Genomic DNA, 26,786 nt, shown 5'->3' on the forward strand with positions numbered 1-26,786 from the left:
TTATAATAAATATTGGAATATTCCATAAAAAAAAATAAAAAAAGTTAATTTTGATTTTATGGTTACTTTAAGGGAGAGCGAATAAGTAGCAACTGAGCTGAGAAAGCGATGATGACAGGACGATGACAACAGGTGTTTGAACTCGCTTTCGAGAGGTCGCCCTCTTTGGTCCCAGCTCTCTTTTCTGATTCAATTCTCCCCTTTTTATCCCTCTGTTATCGCAACCCCACTTAATCCTCTTAAGGGCAAAGAAAACCCCTCTTTTCTGGGGAGAGCTCACCCAAGCCAACCGCAGCTCTCCAGAGCCTGTCACCAAAGCGCTGTTTCAGTCACACGTAATTACACATCAATGCCACACTACACATACCTTTCAGACGGGGAGAGTGGCATTGTGGGCATGCGGAGGGAAGCTCAGCGCTCTTTGAATGCAGGACACAGTCATATGGATTAAGTCTCCACCGGACACTTGAGAGTTAGGCTAGACACTTCGCTACTGTGCGAGACTTAAGGAAAGCAGACAATCCCCGGCAAAAAAATAAAAAAAATGTATTGAAACGGCCGTTGCCTGCGAGGATTTATTTTCTTAATGGTAGATTAAGAGGGAAGATGTATGGTGTGGTAATTCACGCTAAGCATCATGGGATGGTTCGTGAACGCTGCTTCAGCAGAATGTTTAGCTGTTTTTATCTGAATGCTGCGTCGCATCAGTAATGACGGATCCACCCAGAGATGGACAGTGGACTGGAACTAGGAACACTGGCGGAAAAACTACGATTTTGGTTACACTTTATTTTAATGTGTCCCTGTTACAGTGTAATTATACATGTACTGAGTAATAGTAATTAACTATAGGCTACATGTGCTTACTATAGGGTTAGCGTAGTTGGTTTAGTGTTAGTTGCATGTAATTATGGCTAATTTATAGTTATTATAAATAAATACATAAGCGTTCCATTGATGTATGGTTTGTTAGGATAGGACAATATTTGGCCGAGATACAACTATTTGAAAATCTGGAATCTGAGGGTGTAAAAAAATCGAAACATTGAGAAAATCCCCTTTAAAGTTGTCCATTTATGTTCTCGATTGTGCTGCATTCAATCACAAAAATAAATGTTTTATATATTTACGGTAGGAAATGTACAAAATATCTTCATGGAACATGATCTTTACATAATCAGTAATTATCCTTATGATTTTTGCCATTAAAAAAAAAAAAATCGATAAGTTTGACCCATAAGCTATTGCCACAAATATACCCATGCGACTTGTGACTGGTTGTGTGATCCAGGGTCACATATAGTAAATACATGTAACGTGTAACAAGGACACATTGAAATAAAGTGTTACCAAGTCTCTTAGGTCTCTTAAGTCTAACTAAGGCTGCATTTATTTGATTAAAAACTTTCTATTTAAATATATTTTAAAATGTAATTTATTCATGTGATGGAAAAGTTGAAGTTTCAGCAGCCATACTGCAGTCTTCAGTGTCACATTAGGAGTTGGCGCTCAAGTAATGTTTCTTACTATAATCAATTGTTTTTTACTAAATATTTTTGTGGAAACCTACCTACCTACCTACCTACCTATCTACCTATCTATCTATCTATCTATCTATCTATCTATCTATCTATCTTGTCACTTGATCAATTGAATGCATCCTTGCTCGAATGCATTCATTTATTTCTCTTTTTTACAAAAAAATTTGAATAGTGTACCGGTAAGAAAAACCCCCCAAAAAACCAGTACAACCATTATCAAAACTGATAATAAAAACTAAGCTTTGCATCACAGAAATAAATTACATTTTAAAATCTAAAATAGAACACAAAATTTGTTCCCACAATATTACTGTTATTACCTTATATTTGATCCGATAAATCCAGCCTAATGCAAACTAATGTCTGCTGCATTTTGTAATTAATAGACACATTTCACTGGAACTTTATGTGTCTTAAAGGAAATAGTGGTATATTTGAAAATTCGCACAATGAAATCAGACTAGAGTTCAAAGGATTACATTTTAAAATATTAAATATTTGTAATTGAATTGAAAAAATGCAATATTTGTATAATTAAGTCACAAAAATATTTGGCTTCGACATCTGGCCCTTATGAAAATTCCCTGAGGCCAGTCCACCCTTGATCCACAGTCTGAAGAGTGAATGCTGAGGCCGAGGCCTCATGCTGGGCTCTTAAGATATGCGACTCACACCACAGATATCCGATCAGTAGGATACGCCTTAGGCCAGAGCTTCACAACACCTACAACAATCAGATACCTTATCACTGAAGCGCCTACGGTCAGCCGTTACATTTATGTGAATACGGTGTTAACAGCTTGTGGACATTAGAACAAACATGGAGTACAGAGATCTACTGAGATCCATGACATCTTACATCAGAAGGTGTGAGGACTGGGGCCAGTTGACATAGGCTAATCTTAATTTTTTTTAAACATAATATCCATGAGGTTTAAGGTGACAGAGGTTAAGTTATTGTCATTGGATGAATTTACTGATCCAGAGAGAACGCATATCATTTAAAGGGTTAGTTCACCGTGTCATCATTTACTCAGTTAAAAACCTAAATGACTTGCTTTCTTCTTTGGAGCACAACAGATATTTTGAAGAATATTTATAGTTATTATAAATAAATACATAAGCGTTCCATTGATGTATGGTTTGTTAGGATAGGACAATATTTGGCCGATACACAACTATTTGAAAATCTGGAATCTGAGGGAAACTGTTCCATCGGTGCCAGAGTCGAGATTGGCCGAGCAGTCGTCAAAAACCAAGTCCAAAAACAACACTGAATCCCATTGACTTTCATTGTCCAAAACATCTTCTGTGTTCCGCCTAAGAAAGAAGGTTATACTGGACTGACAATGAGGGTGAGTAAATGATGACAGAATTTTCATTTTTGGGTGAACTAATCTCACATAAAAATGATGAAGTCAAAAGGGGGAGCATGAAGCTTCTGAAGTGGCCCTGCGTTTTTGAAGCAAACTGAATCACAAAAGTTTTGGCAAGAAGCTGTGTGATTGAATCATAAGTTGTTTTTCTCCCCCACAAAACACTCGTGTTTGCCTTTTCCATGTGAAGCAGTTATGACTTCCACCCACCTACGGACATCTGAGATTCCGTCATTATAAGGCCTCGCCGTCCGGACGATATTCCCGACATGTTTCTGTCATTACAAAGATCTACACCCGATTTACATCATTGGCAAGGTGCTCGCCAAATGATCAGATGCCAGCATCCTCAGCAGTGTCAAAGTCAATAATGAATAAAACGTATAGATGAAAAGAACTCGTCCCTAATGGTCCCTCTGTCTCCTGAGTGTTAAAAAATGTAAATTTATGTAAAAGCCCATAGGAAACACATATTTACAATACGTTTAGGTAATCACAAGATGCAGGCATGGAGAAATATCCCGGCCGAGAGAGGCAGTCAATGCAAAAATAGTTTTTATGTGTCATTAATTCTCTTTGCATTCCCAAATAACCCTATATTACCGCGGTAATACAGTAATCACTCACAATCGCACAGAAAATTATCTGCACTCATCTGTGGAATAAAAGGCGAAGGGGAAAACGAGGGGAAAACATCCCATTTTAGTATCCTCTTGCGTCCTTAATGTTCAACGAGAAGCCGGCGAGTAAACGACTGCTCGGCCAATCTCGACTCTGGCACCGATGGAACAGTTTCCGAGCAGCTTAATGATAGCGGGGAGTCGATGGCTCTCGTCAGTCCCTCTTCCTAAAATGCGCACACCTTTTCATGCTACATTGCCCAGAATAGACGCAAGGTTCATGGACAACTGGGGGAAAATTGAACCTTTTATACGCTACCAGAAAACAAAACACTCCTCTGATGCCAAATCTAAACGACACACACTCGGGGCGCTGACATTAGGTGTAGAAGTGCTGCAGACACATCAGTCCATGCAGCATTCATAAGAGCCTCGTCCTTGTCCATGGACAATCTTTATCCCTAAAATCAATGTTACAAACACTAGTACTGAACACTCAATCAAAATGCCTATTGTTGACTGTATATAATACACGTCAATTGTTTGTGAACAGCTGATATGAAATTTCAAGCAGATTCTGTAGTGTCCTGATATGTGAAACTATTGTAAAGAAAATAAGGTCACACTTTAGATTAGTTTCTAAATCTAACTATTATATCCTAGTAATAAGCAATTAGTTCATACAGGGAATTGGACCCTAAAATAAAGTGTTACCGAAAATTATTATTACGCATTCAGCGTTTAGGCCTCATATTAATTGAGAGACTACATGAAGATTGAAAGTATTCAAAAATAATGTAAAACCTGACAGCAATTGAGACTAGATATATCATCTTAATTATAAACTTTCCCCGGAAATAAAAATAATAATTTAAACATGTTTTTTGCTAGGACTTGATAGATGCGAACAACTAATCCGTATAACAGACCTGTGAACAACACACTTAAGGACATACATGAAAACCATTTCATTATCTTTAAACTCCTCTGAATTACTTGCTGGAAAATAAATATGTGGGGAAAAGTTGAGAGAATTCAGAAAATGCAAGACACTGGAATATATATATATACACACACACACACACACATCCATACACACATAGCTGTTTAGGGATTTTTCTCTGAACCCTTTAGGCAAATTAAGTACTTCATTATTATAAATAAATATAATATTTAAGATAATTGTAAAATGATGAAGACCAGCATGTTTTGGTAATCTGCATGACAGGAAGACACAGTCCTGGTTCTTCTTTGAATCATGCAGACATGCATACTGTCAGTTCAGTTCTATAACGGTTCGTCGACGCCCCCTACTGGCCAAACTTGGGAACACGTGAATAACAAACGAACAGGATTCTCAGGTTTCAAAACCATTGCTCTATTCTTGATTTCAGTTATTTGTTTTTAGTTGATTTGTCATTATTGCAGGAACAATGAGATACATATTCAATTATACTCTGGATAGATGCTGTACTGCAATTTATTTGTAAACCTTCGTTTGTTTTTGAAATGAACAGGCATTAAACTTCCCCACGAGAAAAGGGAAAAACAAAACTATTATTCATGTCAGATTTAACTTAAAAAAATTGATAATCAAATAACATAATAATGACATGATTGTCACTATTATCATCTTTACAACAGTATCATATTCCCAGGTGGGGTATTAGAGCCTTTTATTCAGAGAAAGTTCCATGTCTGGTCACTAGGGTGCACTATTGCAGCAATAGTGGTGTGACACTGTCAATTGCGCTAATATCGGAATGTCCGGCTAGTTTATTCGTTGTAATTTGCACATATAAATAGGTCCAAAGTTGGCACACAGGTGTGGTAAAACCAGCTCCCCGACACTTAAGTGTGACGCGAAGTGGAAAGTGTCAGAAAAGCATTGAGCGAACCATCTGAGGTCCTGAACCTGTACTGTGATTCCCAGCTCCTCCTGAGCGAGACTTATGGCCTGTTGCACCACACACTCATTCTGCAGCTGGGACAGGGTACATGTAGAGTACACTATGTGTCCACCTCGGCGAGCGGCCTGGATCCCAGCCCTGGACGGAGAAAGAAATATCCGATTAATTCGAGTTCTCAGTCAGTCTTTATGCAACATCCACATATATTACCCTAAAACACATTCAAGAAAATATTTTTTTTTAAAGTCAAGGTAGTCAACAATATATATACACAGTCAAAAGTTTGGAAACATTACTATTTTTTATGTTTTGAAAGAAGTTTCTTATACTCATCAAGCCTGCATTTATTTGATCAAAATACAGAAAAAACTGTCATATTGTGAAAAATTATTACAATTTAAAATAAAGTATTTTTATATACTTTAAAATATAGTTTATTCCTGTGATGGTAAAGCTGAATTTTCAGCATCATTACTCCAGTCTTTAGTGTCACATGATCCTTTAAAATCATTCTAATATGCTGATAATATGCCAATATAAATCTTTACTATCACTTTTTATCAATTTGATACATCCTAGCTGAATAAAAGTATTAATTTCTTTCACAAAAGAAAGGAAAAAATTACTTACCCCAAACTTTTAAACGGTAGTGTATATTGTAAAAAAAAAAACAATTTCTATCCTATTGTTTGCACATTTAGACAAATTACTTACACAAGAAGTTGTGTTTGCAAGAGTGGAAGTTTCTGTCTCTCTTTGGTCCTGGACCTCTTAAATAAATTGTTCTCTTCCACCATTGCAGAGTGTCTGTCTGTGGTGCAGGGAACATCTACAAGCACCTGTGAGAAGATGGAAGATGAATGGAAGGTACAATGCCCAGATATGCCTGGACTATTTGTGCTGTTGCCATATGCTTGGCAGAGATACATACTTTAATCAGAACACCACAGGGTTTAGGAAGCAGTTGTTAGATATTTTAGAATTTTTTTGTGACATCACACGACATACAAGGACAGGACAATGTAAAACAATGTAAGTCACAGACGCATAAATATATGTTGCTGTTTAAGTACAACGGTGCTCTAAAAGCTTGGGATCGGCAAGACTTTGTTTACAAAATAAGTCTATGCTCACCAAGACTGCATTTATTTGATCAAAAATACAGTAAAAGCATAATATTGTGAAATATTTTTACAATTTAAAATAACTGTTTTCTATTTTAATATGTAATTTATTCCTGTGATGTAAAGCTGAATTCTCAGCATCATTACTCCAGTCTTCAGTGTCACATGATCCTTCAGAAATCATTCTAATAGTCTGATTTGCTGTTCAAGAAACTATTCTAACTATTATCATCAATGTTGAAAACAGTTGTGCTGCTTAATATTTTTGTGAAAACCAGGATACTGTGAATTGTTTTTAAGGATTATTTGACGAATAGAAGTTCAAAAGAACATAATTTATTTGAAATATTTTAACTTTATAAATGTCATTGTTGATCAATTTAATCCATTCTTGCTGAATAAAAGCATTGCTTTCTTTAAAATAAAAATCATACTGACCCCAAGTCAGTACAACATGGCATTCTGCTTTAACTTCATAATACAGGTGCTTCTTCTCCAGACATTTTGCCTCATACTAACTCTGTCAAAGCGGTTCTCCTCTGTCAGGCCTAACTGCCGACCATCAGTGGATGTGATGTGGATTTTGTTTTCATCCAGTAACTCTTTAGGCACATAGCTCTGAAGAGTCCTGCGTAATCGTGTTGTGCGGGAAACTGATAAGTCATTCGCCCATAGATAATCTGAAACGGGGGGGGAAATGATGAAATTATATCATATATGAAGACCTACATCTCTTCCATTAGAAAGCTTTGGCGATATTCATTTACATACCGACTGAATGTGCCTGTAGGAGAGCAAGGGTCTTCCCTCCAGGAGCTGCACACAGATCCAGCACTGTGTGTCCAGGCTGGACGTCCAGCGCTAGTACAGGCAGCACCGAAGCAGCATCCAGAAGGTAATATCCCAATATACCACTGCTGTCAGGTCTAAGTTAATAAGACAGATATATTAAACATAACTTTGGACAAGATAGAATAACTGATTTTTGTTTTGTTTTTGTAATTCTTACCTTGCAGGCTTAAATCTAGATGTGTCTCCTTGTGGAAAGACAAGACATTTGATATCAAGACTTATATTGTGCTGAAGAGCAGAAGGTTCCAGCTCTGTTGAATCTCTGTGTGAGGTTGTGGAGTCCTCCTGTGAATGTTGATGTACTTCATTACTGGAACAGCCAATACTGATGAAATCTTTACAACCTTGAGCTTCTAAATCTGTGATTATGTGAGGTTCTGAAGAGAAACTGTTTATCAGCGCTCCATACTTTTGTTCACACAGCATGGCGACTCGAATTGAGGGCCACAGGTCCTCAAACTGCATACTGTACGTTGTGTCAAAGTTGTGCAGAGCAAGTTCAGTAGATGGAAACTTGGGCCTTGTTGCTGCCTAATGGAATATTGAAGACGACGAGAACATCTTAAGATATGCATTTGCCACGTTGTTTTTAATTTGAAAACCACTGCAAACTCATTACTCACCCATTTTGTTTTAACCCGATACCGTCGCTGAATAAATGTAATCGAGTCTTTGAATTTATTAATACAAAATCTCGTGCATACGTACGCTGCCATGTTTGTGTATCATCAAAAGCGTCCCTCGCTTTTGTCCTCATTGGTTCCTAGCTTGGTTTTGTGATTTTCGCGCATACAAGTGATTACTTGTGATTGTGAATATATAAAACAATATACATTTTCTTTTTTGTTTTTAATTTATTTATTCACCAATATATTACAAAATATATAATGGATAAAGTGCATAAAACATTAGAACTTTCCAGAAATTTCTTTCGTGTGCCCATACTATTGCGAAGGCTGAACTCATAAGCTCATTCTGACGTTTATTGGAACTATCCAATAGCGTTCCTAATTAATATTCATAAGCTAATCCTTTACCATAGTAGAATTCGTAAATTCGCATCCCTATGATATATACACACATGCAGCTCAACTTTACGTTTAGCGGTTGACCTTTGCGCCTTTTAAGTGTGAATTCAAAACATACAAGTATGGTTTTTGAAAGGGAAACGATCAAACATGGACAGCCTGACGAGGTGGAGGAGGTACGGCCACTAATTTGAGAGTTTTACTGTAGTTTAAAGAAAGTGCATTTGTGAAGTTATGCAACTGGCACGTCATTGTATAAACAGGCAAGCCGATTCTTACATGTCAGCTGTCCTGACATAAAGATAAGAAAACAGTTCTGATATTTCAAGCCTGGCCTAACACGTTTAATATAGTATTATAATGTATTTAATTTATGACGCTTACATTGCAAATACATTAAAATGACTATAAAACACAACACAATGATATCACTTACTTAGGAGGACCACAAAATTGTTCATCCCACACAAAAATAAATAAAAATAATGTTATGTAGTATATTACAATATGTTTGTGGCTCTTGTCCATTTATTTGTAAAGGAACAAACACCAATAGAGGAGGAAGATGCGGGAGAAGATGGTGCTGATGAGGAGGAAGAAGAGATGGTGGTATGTTTTTACAGTATTACATAAAATCGGATCCTTAAACAGTAAGATACACACACACACACTGTAAACCTGAATAATTGGGGAAAAATTTAATTTGAGGTAATCAGCAACATCAAAATTAAGTTAAGAAAATCAGAAATTAAGAAAGCAGAACTGGCAGATTTAAATTTTGTACTCATAGGTTTTAATTGCTCCTAGTCCTAACTTGAAAATTGAGCAGGTAAATTCATACATTTAACTTAAAATGATAATGTTATCTCAATTTAAATATTAGTAGTGAAAATGTAACTACTAGATATAACTAGCTAATTGGTGATGCTTTGATAACATTAGCATAGCAGTTGGTGTAAGAGTAAAACAATAGAGAACATTTAACATACAATTATGCTCAAACCAAGTTCATGCTCCACTTGTGATGATGTAACGTTAATGGTAACCCCTCAAAAAAAAAAAAAAAAAAAAAACTCTTCTAAATTAGTATAACAAAGCATTAAACTACTAAATATCTTGCTTAACATTTATCTTGCACAAAAAACATTATGTAACACTTAATTTTAGCATTTACTCTCCCCTTCGAGTGCCAAGGCAAAGCATGCTGGGAAATGAAAATCCCAGCCAGTTTTAGGCAAATTTAAGTTTGTCTTTTTAGTTTATTAAAGTAAAGACTAAACAAATAAAAGCATCATTGCTGAAGGAGAGGTGATTGTCATATAGATTAAACAGTGTCTGGCCCCCTGCAGGACCCCTTAGAAACAATAAGACAGAAATGTGAGCAGACGGCACATTGCATGCATGCACAAGAAAGACTAGAAGCTTGTGAAACTCGAGTTGGCTCACGGTCACACACTGAAGAGGACTGCACAGAGGAGCTGTTTGACTTTCTACATGCACGGGACCACTGCGTAAGTCACTCTCAGCCCCTACTAGGGGCTCAAACAGTGTTCTTAAAAACATTGTTGTAATATTGTAATATTATCATTGTCTTCCAGGTTGCACAAAAGCTCTTCAGTTCGGTTAAATGAAGCCCCTCTGAGACACTATCCTTTCATCCAGTGGATTATCTCAGCTGTAGATGTGTATTTAAAAAGTACAGAACAAGCATAAACAAATCTCAAAACTTGTAGTTGTGTTGTATGTGAATAAATGTGTGTAGACTTCATGTACATCTCTTTGCCTACATTTACATATTAGTTGGTTCTTTTGTTTACACATGTGACCAAAAATGTAACTTGTATATGTAAAAAAAAAAAAAGTAAAATGTATATTCTGCTTTCCAGGAGTCACATCAAAACTATGATATTGCAATTACACATAGTCCCACATGGTGGCAGTAGACATTGAATTTTTGGCTAGTCTCCCCTCTCGCTGTCAGTTAATATCATAGACAATTTTTTTATTTTTTTTTTATCTGGTAAGCTTAGATTTTTTTTTATAAAAGGAGACCATTTTTGTTTGGATTTTGTTACAGCAGTGTTGCAAGCAAGAACAGCCCATGAAAGTAGGTTTTTCATTTTATCTAGCAACTGGATTATTAATTCCATAGTTTTCCATGTGCTATGTAAAAGCCTCAGGATTTCCACAGGAGAAACATGACTAAGCATCTAACTGAAACTCAGTTTCACCTGCTTTTATACAGATTTAATGAGATTAAAACTACGAGGGGGAAATATTCATGCTATTAAGTTAGCTCTCAGGGGCCTATACCATGAAGCCGGTTTAGGTGGCTACTGGCCAGGTATGTTTCAGTTTAGTTTGCGCCAACCCTGAGTTTCAGGCACTATGAAAGTGGTTTGACTTATAGCAGTGTTCATCGCCATAGTAACTACACTCCATGGCTAACCTGTTCCGGCGCAGGTGATGTTCCAGGTAAGAGGTTGCAAACCGAACTGGACCAATCAGCTGTGAGCAAAGGATAAAGTCACTCCACCTGTTTCTGCTCCAAATTAAAGGTCACTACATAACAAATGATTTTTAAAGACAAACTCGTCTGGCTTTTAGTAATGCTTAATTAGAAAAAAAAATGTGTATGATTTGTACCCTTAATCGATCACACGTACAATTTTAGTTCATCAATTATTATTACGCAGAGTTTAAATGAATAAATATATAAAAGGTAATATGAATACGCTTTAGAATCAATAGATAAAGCTATAAAATGACTACATGTGAGCTCAAATGTTCAATTCTCTCCATACTTTTATCAACTGTATAAACTAACTTCACAACTTTTACTTGCACTGATAAACAGTAGCAAGACTTTTTCTTTTAGTTGTCCTCTTTCATAGACAGCTATTTTCTTCTTGCTGTGTAAATTTGTTTAAAGGGGACCTATTATGCAAAATTCACTTTTGCATGCTGTTTGGACATAAATGTGTGTTGGCAGTGTGTGTACACAACCACCCAATAGTGATACAAATCCACTCCACTCAGTGTCTCCCAACGACCTGTTTTCAGAATGCTGTTTTAGTGACGTCACTAGCACAGGCCCCGCCCACGAGTGTTGACAGACACTGCCATTCTAACATAGACCCGCCCTGATCGAGTTCACAGCGAGTTGTACTGACGAGAATGTCTCCCAAGCGTTGTAGGTGTTGTGTGGCTGGATGTATTAATCCACATAGCTCTCTCTATTTACTCCCGAAATCTGAGGCAGCCGCTGAAGACGAGGTGTAATTATTTTGTTTTTAAAGAAAATGCTCCCGCAACTCTTCCGAAATTCGTTTATGTACTTGCGCACTTCTTATAACAAACTTACTGTGTTTACTCAGCTCTTACGGTGATTTTCTGGAGTAAAACTGATGCTTCATCTTTTGTGTTATGTACAATAAACTTTATTAAACTCATCAGTATATGTTTGATCATCATTCGGACCTTGTCCGAAACAGCAGACTTGTAGGCTATTACGGTAATAGTGGATACATACAAGCAGATGACAAATACGTTATAACCGTAATTAAACTACTAAACTATACCTGTTCCATCTCTGACTCTGTAGGCATTATTGTCCGACTCCGGGTCGAAATGAACACCGTTACTGGGAGTTTCTGATATTATTATCATCATTCCGTGAGATGAATTTGTCCTGAGAGACTGAGAGCGAGCTCATGAAGCTCCCCTGTGTCGTGCAGCAGCAGCTTATTTGCATTTAAAGGGCACACACTAAAACAGCTCGTTTTTCTGAGCCCCAAAAAATGACAATTTAAACATGCTGTAAAAAAAAATGATCTGTTGGGTATTTTGAGCTAAAACATCACATACACACTCTGAGGACATCAGAGACTTATTTTACAACTTGTGAAAAGGGGCATAATAGGTCCCCTTTAAATTCTTAATATTGTAATACTTTTATTTAATAAGTGAATCGCGCTGCTTCTCTTGCGAGAAATGAATCGCAGTTTCACTTTCTCAGCATGTGATTGGCTGTTCGCTACTGATGTCACACCTAAACTCCGGATCAAAGCCTGAGTTGATTATCAGTATCATGGTGCCAACAAAGCCTGGTTGGATTGGTTTTGTCAACTCGAAACTAATCCTGCAACTCTTGAGTTTGTTCAACTACCATCACGGTACAGGCCCCTGGTTTAAGATGGAAAATGACTGGCGTTTATTTACCACATTAAGAAATAAGGTTGTAAAGGAGCTTAGAAAGGTGAAAGCAAATTTGTATTAAGGATATCTGTGAAGCTAGAGTATGAGTATATATACATATATATCAGAATACAATTAAATATAGAAGGGAAATATGACTAATGATCCATGTAGGGTGGCAGAAGCATTTCATAATTTTTTTTATAGATTCTACAAAATCTTTGATTCAGAATGTTCCTTGTTCAAATTACGTAATGTTACACCCATACATTTTAAATGTTAGAGAAGTGACCAATTCTAAAGTAAATATGATTATTTCTTCTCTTAACTGTTCAAGAGCAAAAGATAGATATGGGATAGAGCCAGTATTTTTTTAAACCAATAAAGAGGCACTAATTCTCATTTTAAAATTGTTATTTGGTCTATAAGATTTTGTGTTTCAAAGTGCTTGGAAAACTGCAATAATTATATCACTGTTCAAACCAGGTGATCACGTGTCTATAGTTAAAGTCAATTAGTATCCTACCAGCAGGATCTAAATTGCAGAAAAATGGATTTCTGAACAGATATCACATTTGAATAGTACTCCATACTCATTACATCTGATGCAATTTGGGTTTTGAAAGTATCATTCCACAGAAAATGAAAATGGTTTTCTTTTAGAAAATATAAATTGGACAAAGGAGGTGTAGTGGGGGCTGTCTAACTGGATTTAAAGAAGGCATTCGACACAGTAGATCAAGAAGTTAATAAGTTATCAAATATATATTTCTCACAAAAAGTACTGATAGAAAACAGTGAGTTCTGGTAGACTAAGACCTCACAAATACTCAATCCTGTTGGCGTACCTCAGGGTTCAACATTTGGTCCTTTGTTATTCAGTTTGTATATCAATGATCTACCAGATGTTTGTCCATCTACTTGCATGCTAAAAGCAAAAAGCAAGCTGCAGAAGAATTATCAGCTGCAATGGTCAATCTCTCTAAGTCTGTTAAATGTTAATAAAACCGTATGTTTTTTAAAGTCTGCAAACAGACATCCAGATCCAGATGTTATAGCAGCAGGAAGGAAGAAGATTATCAGTAGTGCAGGAGTATAAATATTCAAGCAAGCGTAATAGATTCACAAGTTACATCAATTATAATAATTAGGAATAGGATTAATTTTAATCTGGTAAATTGTAGACCCATTAGGAATAATTTAACTTTTGAGACCTCAGTTATATATGAATGCCATGATCTTCTCACATATGAACTACTGCTTCACCAGCTAGACGCAGACAGGTGGGACTACATTATAATCTATAGAAAGACTATAGTCTGCAGGCTTTGAAAATATTGGATAAGTCAAATGTATATCACTGTAAAATTAACTATTTTAAACTGGGAAAATTATGATTAAATTTGCAGATATTTTATTTGTGTATAAAACGTGGTATGATATGACCAAACTTAATGAGTTTATTAGACAAAAATCATAACTCATCTACTAGATGGGATTGTACAATACCACTGAAGCGCATACCTGGAATTTTATTTATAAAACATTGGTTATTGGATAAAACAATTAGTCTATTAACAAAAGTCTTCATAATTAGGAGTAGAGGCTTGTTTCTGTCTCCTTAGATTTAAAATAATTGTGTTTGTGTTAATATGCTCTGGTTATGGCCATGTTTGCTGGAACGCATTTTGAATGATTCTTAATGTTTTATGTACTCATTTACGGTCAACCTGCCAGGAACTACAGATGAAAATGAGACTATCATGTAAATGTGCTGTTTTAGCCATACAGTGTAAGTGCTCATATTAATGTGCATTGTCCCTTTTAAAATAAATTCTTACTCTTTCCCCTGTAATATAAAAATGTTCTTACTCATTAAGGTTAGCTGTAGTGGCAAACATCCTGTTTAGCCACTACAGCTAACCTCAATGAGAAGGAATATTCAACTAACATTACCAAATCAAATCATAAAGAAAAAATTTTTTTTTACAACCATTGCCACAAGCAAAACCCTGCTTAGGCACTGATAACAATTTGGCCTGATGAAAAGCATATAAACCTGAGACTTTCATACCCAATTCATGTATATAAAACCATAAAATAATTTTATTAAAAGAAAAACAAGGTCAAAATAAAAGTTTAGACAGTAATTATAAAAATAAATATTCAGCTGAAAGCAGCATAATTTATCCAATAAGAAAAACACTAAATGAATTAAATGAATTCATGTTCCTGATGCATCCATGCACACAGTGCATATGAAAACTAGAGCTTCCCGTCACTTCCTCACCAAGGGTAATTCTCCTTATTGCTCAGTCCAACAAAGTCATTCATTGAGGACTGGGGGAAGAAAAGAAAAATTTGAATCAGAACGTATAATAAACTTACTAAATCATTGGTAACCTTGTTGAAAATTTAAATTGGCCAATTTGAATTCTGAAATGATTCACAACTAATATAAAATCATCCAGTAAATTTGAGCTTCCTGGGGGCCTTTTATAAGACAATCTAAGATCATTTAGATTCAATCTTTTAAATCGCTCCGGTCTGGTAGAATACAGAAAAGGGTAATTGTCTGAGGAACAGAGTGATTGTCTAAAGTGGACTGACCTGCATGAGGAGTCTCTCTTTCCTCAGTCGCTTATAGAAGAGCAGCACGTCCTGGTTGGCCTGCACCACTCGAGGATCAAAGTCCATCACACGCAGGCCTTCCAGGCTCCGAGCCCGTGACAGAGCAACATAAGCCTGGCCACTCTCAAACACACGCGCCAAAGAGATCTCCACGCAATCCAAAGTCATGCCCTAAACACACCAAACAAATCAAGACACCAGCAATTTACTTCAATCTAGCAATTTAAGAAAAACTCATTTTGAACTAATTACACAGCGAGATTTAGGCCCACATGTTTATAGTGAGGAATTTTCAGTTCCCCCACTGAGCATTGGGATGTGCCACATGCAGTGTTTCTGAAACATTTGCCAGACACCCAATGAGCTTAATTACTGACACTCTTTGCAACAACTTTGACAGTTCATCAGTGCAGAAGGCACAGAAAAGGTCAGAAATGATGGGTAAACATGGTGACTAGTTATTGAGTCAATACAGAAGCCAGAACCATAGTCCTGAGCATCTGTTCACAGATGCACAGAAACACTGTTCCTGAGCCAAGTCATTTTATTTTAATGGGACATGCAATGAAAATGGCATGATCATTTCCTCTAGGACCCAGAACAGTAGGAGATCAACAGCACAATCTCGTAATATTAGATTTCATTCTATGCATTCAGCTGATGCAGGTTTGACTCACTATGCATAATGAGTTTTGATGGGGCTTCATAGTAGAGCTCACCTGACTCTTGTGGATTGAAATGGCCCAGGCCAGTTTGAGTGGCAGCTGCTGTCGGCTCAGGTACAGCCCCCCGGACGCTTTAAAAATCCAACGCTCTCTCTTCATTACCTCAACAGCCCCGCAGAGGAATCGCACCCGAGGGAGACCTGTGGGAGAGGGGTATTGACGAATGATGGGACGTCACATCTCACTGCATGCGTTCAAATGCTCTGAAATATGTTGGTGTTCTAGAACCAGCCACGTACAGCAATCAATGAAAGATATTTGCGTAAATCTGAAAGCCAGTTAAGAACATGTCGGAATAAAAATATGAACATTTTAAATTGACATCCCCCTAATTTTATTACAGCAATGAGTAATTCAAATATATGAAATCTTACTTTAAAAAGTGTGTAACTTCTGTGGTACTAAATGAAACTGGACAATAATGAATTATCATCATCAGTAATAGAATGAGGCATTTATATAGCGCTTTCATATGTACTACTGTACACCCAAAGAGCTTTTTACAATCATATCAGGGGATCTCTCCTCAACCACCACCAGTGTGGAGCATCCACTTGGATGATGCGACGGCAGCCACAGTACAACGGCGCCAGTGCGCTCAACACACACCAGCTATAGGTGGAGAGAGGAGAGAGAGTGATAGAGCCAATTCAATGTAAAGGGATTATTAGGAGGCCATGATTGGTAAGGGCCAATGGGTGGAATGGATTTTTAATGACCACAGAGAGTCAGGACCTCTGTTTTACATCTCATCCGAAGGACGGTGATCTTTTGACAGTGTAGTGTCCCCGTCACTACACTGGGGCGTTAGGACCCACACAGACCACAGGGTGAGCGCCCCCTGCTGGCCTAACTAACACCTCCCAGCAGCAACCTGGTTTTCTCAGGAGGTCTCCCATCCAGGCACTAACCAGGCTCAGCCCAGGTTAGCTTCAGTGGGCAACCAGTCTTGGGCTACAGGGTGATATGGCTGCTGGCATATAGGTAGTTATATCATGCTGTTTGGACGTCACAAAACAATTAATCTTAATGGTCCTAAAATAATACTTTCAATTCCTTCTTACAAAACAGAATAGCTTATTTCTTTTGAAAAACAAGACATTCTTTGTGAGATTTAACCATTTATTTGCTAATAGCAGTATTGTTTTTTTTATCATGGCATTTTCATAAAAACAACACACTTGTGAGAGAGAAAGTAAAATTAGTAAAATACAATGCGTTTTGGAAGTGCCTGCCAATGTTTTGCAGTCAGCCGTACCTTGATTCCCTGGCTGAAAGTCAACCACTACTCCTCTGGCTCCATTCACTAGACCCCTCTGGACATCCAGGTTTTTTGTAAGCATGACCTAAACAAATAAAAAGGTTCTTGCAACATTTGACATTTAAAAAAAAAAGAAAGAAAAAGAGCACATGTTAGCCAGGAGGAGATAAAACACCAACCTGAGCGCCCACTTTCAGCTGTAACAGCCGACTCACTGGACTCTGGGCGTCAATGGTCTGAACCAGCATAGGGTCACTATCCACAGCTTCGAATACTCGCACGGCCCCTGCAAGTAAACAAGAGACTTAGAAATGTGTAAAATACCTTATCTCTGGATTTCGCTCATCTTACAGTTTGTGTAAAAACATGGTCCTACATGGTTTCTAGTGCCTTATGTCACTCGTGAATCAGATGGTAGATTTCTAGAAACTATTTCAGTTTCTGGTGATCTCATTCAAACCCATCAATGCAACAGAATTGACAGTGATACCAGAACAGCCACCACCTGATGCGACCAGCAAACCACGTCACATTTCACACATATCCACTTTCAAATTAGGTTTCAGTATGACCAACCTGGTAACTGTTTGAGTTTATTCTCATTGGTGAGCTCCACATCATCCTTGTGCGTGCACAGCCTGGTTGCTAGGATACCATCCCTCTCGATGCAGTGATTGGCACTCCTCAGCAGCTGTGTGGTAACTTCCTCTGTGACTCTACAGCATGGAGAGCCACTGTTACAATAGGATCAACATGCTGACAAACTCAGTCAATTCACAACTTCACTGATTACAAGATGTAGCGTAAAAGTTCCCCACTACAAGTCGTGTAAATATTTTTTTTTAAAACACCTACGAGATCCACTTAAGGTCATGGAAAAAAACTGACCATGAACCTCAGGGATTGCATCCCAAAAACACCCCCCGAGCCAGTGAGTCACTGCACTGAACGGTGGCCGTGGTGAGAGCTCAGTACCTGCCCACTCTCACAGCCTGCAGGAGAGAAATGAAGGCCTTGTCTGTTTGTCTGCGCACCTCCATCAGCTCCATGTTCATGTGGATACACTTCCGCCAGCTTCTCGACTGCAGGCAAAATAAATTGTGCATCTTACTCTTAGAAACATGCACAGTGGATATCCAGATGCTAACCCAAAAACAATTATGCACATAGAAATTAAAACCAACTTTCTCCATCTTGTCAAATTTCAAGATATTACAATGTATTCTTAAAGGGATAGATCGTCCACAAATGAAAATTCTCATGATTTACTCACTTTACTTTCATCCATCTTCAAACAGTGGATTCACTAATAATTGTGTGGATTATTTAATTTGTACGCACAGGAGAACTTCTCACAAAAAAAAAAAAAAAAAATCTCTGCCTAAATCACAACGCATGCATACGCACATGAATTTGTTCTTAATCTCGTTGTGATGTTAGTGAATTTGGAGCATTCTAAATGAGCAGCTGCGTGCAAGGTTACTCATTTGCATAAAACACACCCAAACATCTCCTTATAAGGACTTTCCACACACGCTTTCGTCAAACAAATGCCGCTCTACAAGTGCCTCGAGCAACCCCAGGTGTCATTCTCAAAACCAGTTCAAACACTTATCCAGACCCAGATTACAGACCTCTCATAAGTCAGCTGTACATACACATAAATCTGCTCTTTTTTTTTAGAGAAACCTTGCAGCTGAAGCTATAACGCAGCTTCTTACAGTTTCACTGTATATGATAAAATTAAATTGTATCATTTATTAATCATTTAATTATAGTCATTGTTAAGATGAAATATAACTTAACATAAGGTCGCACAGAGAAAGTGCTTTGTGTACAAGTGGTTTCACTTGTTCCTACATTTTTTCATAAATTTAGAATACATTTTAGTACGAACGTTTTTGCCGAATCATGATTTGCTTATGAAAACGTTCACACAAAGAGGTCACGCACAAATGTGTGCATACGGTTGCTTAGTGAATGAGACTACAAAAGAAACTTTTTTTAAAAACAAATTAAATGTAATTCTTCTATTTCTGCCCCTCCACTGAAAATCCATTCCAACAAATAACTTACAGGTTCATAAAGATATTGTAAAAAAAAAAAAAAAAAGTATGTGCATTAATATATGTTTATAGATTAATAAACTGCTCTATTCATATGGATTACCTTTGCAACAGCTTTATGAACTTTTTGAAGCATCAAAGTTAAGGCAACGGACTTTCAACCACGGGACAGAAACCTCTAAGGTTTCATTAAAAATATCATGTATGTTTTGAAGATGAAAGAAAGTCTTATCAGTTCGGAATGTCATGAAGACGAGTAAACGTCAATTTTCATTTTGGGGTGAATGAAACCTTTAATGCCAAGTCAGATCAAGGCTGAAGTGGAAAAAGCATGAACTATGCCTAAATGAGGCTAGTACCTGGAAACAAAAGTTAGCTTTGTCTTTTCCTTTTGATACAGGTGGAAGTTGAAGAAAGTCTCCGCACACAATTAGCTGAATTCCTCCAAATGGCTCAGTTGATCTTCTGATGGACCTAGAAAAATAATATACAGATGACACTTGTCTAATAAGGCAACTCTGACCTAATATTGAAATATTTTGTGTTGTTCCTCTCCTTCAGAACAGATGAGAATTTTTAAACGTACTAGACTAGGACTGGGAGAATTGATGGTTTGGATTAATTTTGTATTCAATTTCTGATCCAAATCACATTCAAAAATTCATTTGCCATCTGGCGTTCATCAGAAGAAAATTCGTTGTGACAAATTCAGATGCAACCAATCACATTAAATGAAACTACTAAACCATTAAAAACTAAAGAAAAAAACAACAACCCTTATCACCACATGAATTGATAATGGTAAATTGAATTTTATCCATGTGGAAAATTAAGTGTGCTGAAATAAACCGGTATCATTAACGGAGTTATCTTTATTTTTGTCATAAGTTCCCTCTGTGTTGCTCACCTGGCTATGGCTTCCAGTTTGTCAAAGAACTGGGCCTCCACCATTGAGATCTCATCAATAATGAGGTGTTTGCAGGAGGTCCAGTGCTGCAGAACCCCAGGACGCTGAGCGAGCTCAAGACACTGTTCAAGAGGAGCAGAGCCAGACCCAATACCTGATAACAAGAGAGATAAAAAAAAAATAAAAGTGACTCGCACACAACATCACAACTCTGTTTATAGATTTGAGAAATGTGTTGATCATATGACACTTCAGAAAAGTGACCCTATGCTGTGTACATACTGAAATAAAATGTGTCACCTATGATTACTGTTTGGTTTGGGGTGAAGGGATACTGCCATTTCATAAAACCTTTGCCATCATCAATTATATATGAGGAGATTTCCTAATGAATGCATGTAGCATGTTTGCATTCGTTGGCAGTCACTTTTCAGAGACATGAGCGAAATCATTTGAACTTGAAATTTTCTTACCTGCAAAACTGTGCAGTGTGGTCCCTCCTATGTGACAGGCTGCGACGCCAGTGCTCGCAGTCGCATATGTGCTTTTTGGGGGCAGAGAGCCTACAATCCTTTTGAGCAAGAAGGACTTCCCTGTTCCTAAAATAAAGCCATGAACAGTAGTGTTTGAAACGCAATGAAAAAAATACCTCTGTAAGAAACTAGATTATATTAATCTGTGGCTATAAGTAATAATAACATAAATAAATCGGTGCGGTTCATTACCTGCACTGCCTGTGAAAAACACATTCTTGCCACTCAAGACTGCATTGAGAACTGCAGTTTGTTCTTTGCTTAGCTTTTGTGCCACGGGCAGAACCAAGACAGGCTTCTTATTGGGGTGAAGCGCCTTAACCTAAAAGAGATAAATTATTAAGTCCATAATCCTGCTAAATACATGATAGTATTGAAAGCAAGCATTGTGCAGTCTTTTTCAGCAAATAGTAGATACAAGATGCTCAACTTTCCAAAAATATTTAGTCTCAAAAATAAACAGTTCACAAAAATAAAAATGTGAGACATGATTGAAATTGTATGATTGTGGATACTACAATAGTTTTTACAACAATAAACTTCATGTAAAATTGTTTAATAAATGAATATCCATTAACTGAAATTTATTGGCCAAAATTATTTTAATAGTTTAATTGTTAAATGCATTGGAACAGGTCAAGACCTTTGAGGTGGGAAAGGCCAAAACCCTCCTTTTAAAGAGAAAAGGACATTTTCTTTTCAACTTAATTTAGTTAAGTAATGGTGCATCAAAATTAACAAAAAGTTAATAAAAATAGTTGTGCTTATAATTTGTCAAGACAAATGTGCAAAGTATTAAAGGAACGTAGGCCTAACACAAAAGGTTGAACATACCGGACTAGCGTCACAATCAGGTCTGGGTCTTTTCACTGGTTTCCTTTCACCCAAGACCTTATTGACAGGTCTCTCTGAAGGACCTTTGGGTTGAATTGGGGCGTTCACTTTACTTCTCAGCTCGTTTGCTTTCTGTACATCTTTCAGCTGGAGAGGACTGACGGTCTCAAAGGCTCTAGGAAGGCCGGCTCGTAGTTTAGCCCTACCACTCATAGGCTTGTTGCTTTGGGATGCTTGATGTTTGATGCTGAGCGTCTTGAGGAACACCTTCAAACGATCCGGTGGACAATCAGAGACTAGAACCTGTGTGCTCTCCGGGACGAATTTAACAGTACATTTACCATCCTTTGCAAAGCGCGTAAAGAGCTGGAAATCGCGCAGCATGAAGTTCTGAGGAGCTTTGCCATCGTGCACACGCAGGACCATCTCCTGAAACTCGTTGCGCCCTAATGTGACGGTGGCTTTGCGCATGAGCTGCCGTTTGATGGCTTGACCTGCAGGATTCAAGCGCTCCACTGCCACGGTGCACTGAAGCTCAGCGGGATCAATGTGTCCCAACATTTTACCTTGAAAGAACATATAAGAACCGATTAAAGCATGCGATTGAGTATCTTATAACTTAACTCATTTACTAACACCGATGAGTCTTTAGCGAGTGCTTGGGTTATACATTTCAATTTGTACATTAAAGAATATACATGCAACAAACATTAATCTAAACTGAAATGGCAAATTTAGCCTAAAATACATGTACGTGTTAATGTCGTGTTGTTATTTTTCTTTAGAGAGAGAGGACTAACTCACCTTTCTTACGAGCTGTTTAAACAGCAAGCAACCACTGCACCACCAGCTGTTCATTTATATGTTGCTGTTCACGCAGGATTTTCAAATAGTTCCGCTCTACAAAGATTGGTCGATTGTGACGAACTACTGTCCAATCAAAGCGGAGGCATTTAAACAAATATCCAATAAACGATTGCGCTTCCTAAACGTAAGCAGCGGCTCCGCCTACAAGCAAGCGCTCCACCAATGAAACGGCGTTGGTTTATATTATCTTTCTTTTGCGCATTCATCTCATCATGGACTGGAGCGTCTGCTTTCTAGGCGTCATACATTGCAAATATAAAAATGTAACCATTGCATTAATCGTTTGGATTTCATTTATTCAAATGATCATTTCTGAAATTACAATTTTAGAAAAAGTAGAATGGAAATAAGGACAGACAATGGCAATTATCCATTGATGAAACAACCGTTTTTCATTCAGTTCTCAAAACAAAGACACAATTCTCAAAACGTTTAACACATTTTCACCTGTGGAAAACACATTTCAATTTTCTTAATGATTTTAAAAATGCCCTCATTTTAAACAGGTTTAACCATGTTGTCATTCATTAAACACAAACATATAATATAGTCTAATTAACTCAAGTGTAACTCAAATAACACATCTATCCATGAGTCAACATTAAGTACCTGATGACACAACAATCAGAATCTAAAGATAATAAATAGGTCCATTGTCAGAAGATCAAGAAACTCTACTGTTATGAAATTTGGCTGAAGGTGCAGAGGATGCTGAATTTATTTATTTATTTTTCACTGTACTGTAGCCTTATTGACAGTATAGTGTATTGTGTTGCATAAAAAGTTCATATTCAGTTCTTTGGTATTTTAACTTTTTTCTAGTGCTTTTCATCTACTTTAACTACTAGCCTACTTACAATAGTGGAATGAAAAATATTTTTTCCTAAAGCTTATTGTTGTATTTTACTGTATAGGCTATCTGCACGCTTTCATGTTGTATGTACACTAGACACTGATTTGCAAAAGTATTCCTGAATCCCAATAAGAGATATTTGTAATAGTGTTCTCTAGGCAGCAATGTAATCTGTGTATTTGTAGGTTTTGTGTTTCATCTGAGGCCAAAGTTTGATTCTGACAAAAGAGAATATGTCTTTGACCAAAATATTTGATTTTGTCGTGACAATTTGAGGTGTGTAGCCAACAAGTTGGTGTGTAGTTCTGGTGTTAGTTGTGAGAAATGTGTGAATTGTTTCATGAATTGTGTGTTAGCAATCGAGAAAATGAACAAATTGAATATTATATTTCACTATTTTATATTTCTGTATGTCACTCCTTCCTTCCTTCCTTCCTTGAAACAATATAAATAAAAAGAAAGGTGCATTCTGGCTACCAATATCACTTACATAAATAAATAAATATATATGCCCTAGGTCATCCAGAAACAGCACTTGGCAAGTTCCCTATATTGCTATTATTATTCATCAATAAACCAGTGATTTAAAATTAGGCTAATATTGCTGAGGTCATTTTCACACAGGCCATGGTTTACTTACTACTGACGGTAAATCAAATGTCTTTTGATTTAGAGGTGGTTAATTACATTTTCCAGGATGAAATCATGGGATCAGTCATGGGTTGCAGGTTGGTGTATTTCCGTAAACAAGACATGCTCTTTTACGTCAGCTGAGAAAGAAATTTCCAGGAATGGGTCACTGTCCCGCATCATTAGGCCCCGTTTAGTACATGCAAGCTTTTCTTTGATTTACATTCATTGGCAAGACGACAGCTGGCTGAGTTATGACACTCGGGAGAGTACAGAATGCAGGCTAACAGTAAGGACTGCCTTTAGCCCATTATTGGAGATGTAGTGAGGTAGAATAATAATAATCAAAAATATAATGAAGGATAATGATCATTTCAATTACATAATTTTTTTGTGATATGCAAATAGGGTTATGAGTGAAACTTCACAGTCGGGATTAATTAGCAATCACATTATGAATTCATATCTAATCTAGTTTGCCACTCCTTCCAAGCAAACAGACCTGCTTCACTAAACATTCACATGCAAAGAGATCTTTGCCAAGCACAAATTTCCCATCATAAATGTCCCTTTGAATAAAAGCGGAACTGCCACGATAGGGTACAGTGCCTTCCACTAATGTTGGCACCTATGGTAAATATAAGCAAAGGTGGCTGTGAAAATAAATCTGCAAGGTTTATCCTTTTTTATCTTTCATTAAAAAAAATTCACAAAATTCTAACCTTTCATTGAAGTAAAATAATTGAAGGGGGGGGGGGGGGGGGGGTAAAATCACATTATCAAAAATAAATGCTTTTCGCCAATGCATGTCCACAATTATTGACACCCCTAGAAATTATAATGAGTAAAATATATCTGAAGTATATTCCCATTAAAATTTACTTTTTTTTAGCCCACCAGGGTGACTAACATAAAATTGTCCAGTCAAGACTTCCTGTTTCACATGAGTATAAATATGAGGAAACACAAAGGCCAAATTTTCTTAATCATCCATCACAATGAGTAAATCCAAAAGAATATGGAACTGGAACTTCAAAAGGGACCTGGTTCTAAGGTCAGATGAAAATAAAAAAGAGCTTTTTGGCAGCAAACACACTAGAGTGGTTTGGTGCGAACAGAAAAAGTACCCCATGCCCACAGGTAAATATTCTGCTGGATCTTTAATGTTGTGGGCCTATTTTTTGCTGGAGGTCCTGGACATCTTGTTCAAATACATGGTATCATGGACTCTAGCAAATATACCAACAGATAAAAAAATCTGGTCACTGCTAGATATCTTATAATGGGTCGTGGTTGGATCTTCCATCAGGACAATGATTAAAAAAATAATTTTGTGCAGTTTTTGAATGAAAGATTAAAAGGATAAACAATGCAGATTTTCACAGCCGCCTTTGCTCATATTTACCAAGGGTGCCAATATTAGTGAAGGGCTCTATAACAGTGTTATCTGTGGTAGATATACGCAACATCCATAGTGCTACAGAAACACCCTCAATGAGGTGTTGCATTGAACAGAAAATCATTACAATTTTTACATAGATCATATATAATGAGTCTACCATGTCATGAGTTCCCCCTCATGTTTGTACCAGCCAAAAAGACTCATTACGCTTATTCCAGAATGACTGCTGTTTGTGCGGATTATTTGCTCTCACTGCATGACATCTCTAATGACACCGTTCCACCACCACACACATCACACGTGTAATGATCACACATAACTGTTTCCAGATGCCCACACCTTGGTCCCCATTAAATTGGGCTTTCATGCTTCATTTCTTAATTAGAAAAGTAAACCGTCTTGTATGCTGTCACAAAACAGCCGTCTGTAGACAGCCACTCAGCAAAAAAATATGTTTTTAGAGCTCCAGCGATCATTATCGTTCCTGCCTGGGTGAAATGTAAAGGGTAAGACTTTACCAAGTGTAAAATAAATGAACCAATGACTCATTTCACGTCACACTCTTTATTCACCTCAAATACAATAGAGCATCTCTGAAGAAATGAAGAACAGAGATCAAATGAACATGTCTCTATTGCAAATTTCGAGTTATGTTAAATTCAATATATGATTATTTTAAAATATGTTTCATAAAAAATAATATATAAAATATATACACGTATACATTCACCGGCCACTTTATAGACACCTTAGTGCTGGGTTGGACTAGACTGTCATAATTATTTGTGGCATAGATTCGACAAGGTGCTGGAAACATTCCTCAGAGATTTTGGTCCATATTGACATGACAGCATCACACAGTTGCTCCAGATTTGTCGGCTGCACATCCATGATATGAATCTCCCGTTCCACCGCATCCCAAAGGTGCTCTGTTGGATTGAGATCTGGTGACTGTGGAGGCCATTTGAGTTTAGTGAAATCATTGTCATGTTTAAGAAGAGATGATTTGAGCTTTGTGACATGGTGCATTATCCTGCAGGAAGATGGGCTCACTGTGGTCATAAAGGGATGGACATGGTCAGCAACAACACTCAGATATAGGCTGCTGCGTTTAAACGATGCTCAGTTGGTACTAAGGGGCCTATAGTGTGCCAAGAAAATACCCCCCACACCATTACACCACAAGCACCAACCACCGTTGATACAAGGCAGGATTGATTCATGCTTTCATGTTGTTTATGCCAAATTCTGACCATCTGCATGTTGCAGCAGAAAGGTTTTACGGGTTGTGCATTCAGAGATGCTCTGAACGAGTGGTTATTTGAGTTACTGTTGCCTTTCTATGACCTCGAACCAGTCCGGCCATTCTCTTGTGACCTCTGGCATCAAGGCATTTTCGCCCACAAAACTGCCACCCACTGGACATTTT

General features: G+C 37.3%; 3 protein-coding genes across 3 annotated transcripts; 1 reads left to right on the forward strand and 2 right to left on the reverse strand.

Moving 5' to 3' along the window:
- Nucleotides 1–4,999: 4,999 nt before the first annotated feature.
- On the reverse strand, nucleotides 5,000–8,179 carry nsun4 (NOP2/Sun RNA methyltransferase 4). The gene is made up of 6 exons (XM_082173862.1): nucleotides 8,047–8,179; nucleotides 7,581–7,954; nucleotides 7,343–7,497; nucleotides 7,091–7,251; nucleotides 6,162–6,286; nucleotides 5,000–5,585 (listed from the first exon to the last, which is right to left on the reverse strand). Exons 1-6 carry the CDS (start codon nucleotides 8,137–8,139, stop codon nucleotides 5,309–5,311), a joined length of 1,185 nt encoding a protein of 394 aa, XP_082029988.1. The 5' UTR covers nucleotides 8,140–8,179; the 3' UTR covers nucleotides 5,000–5,308.
- Nucleotides 8,180–8,499: 320 nt separating this feature from the next.
- LOC309501271 (cytochrome b-c1 complex subunit 6, mitochondrial-like) lies at nucleotides 8,500–11,477 on the forward strand. Its single transcript, XM_082173309.1, has 4 exons — nucleotides 8,500–8,627; nucleotides 8,992–9,060; nucleotides 9,801–9,962; nucleotides 10,050–11,477. Exons 1-4 carry the CDS (start codon nucleotides 8,574–8,576, stop codon nucleotides 10,080–10,082), a joined length of 318 nt encoding a protein of 105 aa, XP_082029435.1. The 5' UTR covers nucleotides 8,500–8,573; the 3' UTR covers nucleotides 10,083–11,477.
- A 3,249-nt stretch (nucleotides 11,478–14,726) lies between these two features.
- Nucleotides 14,727–22,496, reverse strand: pif1 (PIF1 5'-to-3' DNA helicase homolog). Its single transcript, XM_082172172.1, has 13 exons — nucleotides 22,410–22,496; nucleotides 21,606–22,171; nucleotides 20,964–21,093; nucleotides 20,712–20,837; nucleotides 20,239–20,392; nucleotides 19,691–19,805; nucleotides 18,241–18,347; nucleotides 17,842–17,981; nucleotides 17,445–17,551; nucleotides 17,263–17,350; nucleotides 15,999–16,144; nucleotides 15,259–15,450; nucleotides 14,727–14,988 (listed from the first exon to the last, which is right to left on the reverse strand). Exons 2-13 carry the CDS (start codon nucleotides 22,164–22,166, stop codon nucleotides 14,935–14,937), a joined length of 1,920 nt encoding a protein of 639 aa, XP_082028298.1. The 5' UTR covers nucleotides 22,167–22,171; nucleotides 22,410–22,496; the 3' UTR covers nucleotides 14,727–14,934.
- Between the last annotated feature and the right edge of the window lie 4,290 nt (nucleotides 22,497–26,786).

This window comes from Leuciscus leuciscus (assembly GCF_965113295.1).
Source record: "Leuciscus leuciscus genome assembly, chromosome: 6".
NCBI lineage: Eukaryota > Metazoa > Chordata > Actinopteri > Cypriniformes > Leuciscidae > Leuciscus > Leuciscus leuciscus.

What these genes read in the sequence shown, in the direction of transcription:
- LOC309501271 (XM_082173309.1), top strand. Translation starts at nt 8,574, where the DNA reads ATGGTTTTTGAAAGGGAAACGATCAAACATGGACAGCCTGACGAGGTG. An exon ending in AGCCTGACGAGGTGGAGGAG is followed by an intron (nt 8,628 to 8,991) that starts GTACGGCCACTA and finishes TTATTTGTAAAG; the next exon opens with GAACAAACACCAATAGAGGA. An exon ending in AGGAGGAAGAAGAGATGGTG is followed by an intron (nt 9,061 to 9,800) that starts GTATGTTTTTAC and finishes GGCCCCCTGCAG; the next exon opens with GACCCCTTAGAAACAATAAG.
- nsun4 (XM_082173862.1), bottom strand. Translation starts at nt 8,139, where the DNA reads ATGGCAGCGTACGTATGCACGAGATTTTGTATTAATAAATTCAAAGAC. An exon ending in TCTAGATTTAAGCCTGCAAG is followed by an intron (nt 7,498 to 7,580) that starts GTAAGAATTACA and finishes TTATTAACTTAG; the next exon opens with ACCTGACAGCAGTGGTATAT. An exon ending in CCTACAGGCACATTCAGTCG is followed by an intron (nt 7,252 to 7,342) that starts GTATGTAAATGA and finishes CCCCCGTTTCAG; the next exon opens with ATTATCTATGGGCGAATGAC.
- pif1 (XM_082172172.1), bottom strand. Translation starts at nt 22,166, where the DNA reads ATGTTGGGACACATTGATCCCGCTGAGCTTCAGTGCACCGTGGCAGTG. An exon ending in AAGCTAACTTTTGTTTCCAG is followed by an intron (nt 18,348 to 19,690) that starts GTACTAGCCTCA and finishes TTTTGCCTGCAG; the next exon opens with TCGAGAAGCTGGCGGAAGTG. An exon ending in TAAACTCAAACAGTTACCAG is followed by an intron (nt 17,552 to 17,841) that starts GTTGGTCATACT and finishes GTTTACTTGCAG; the next exon opens with GGGCCGTGCGAGTATTCGAA.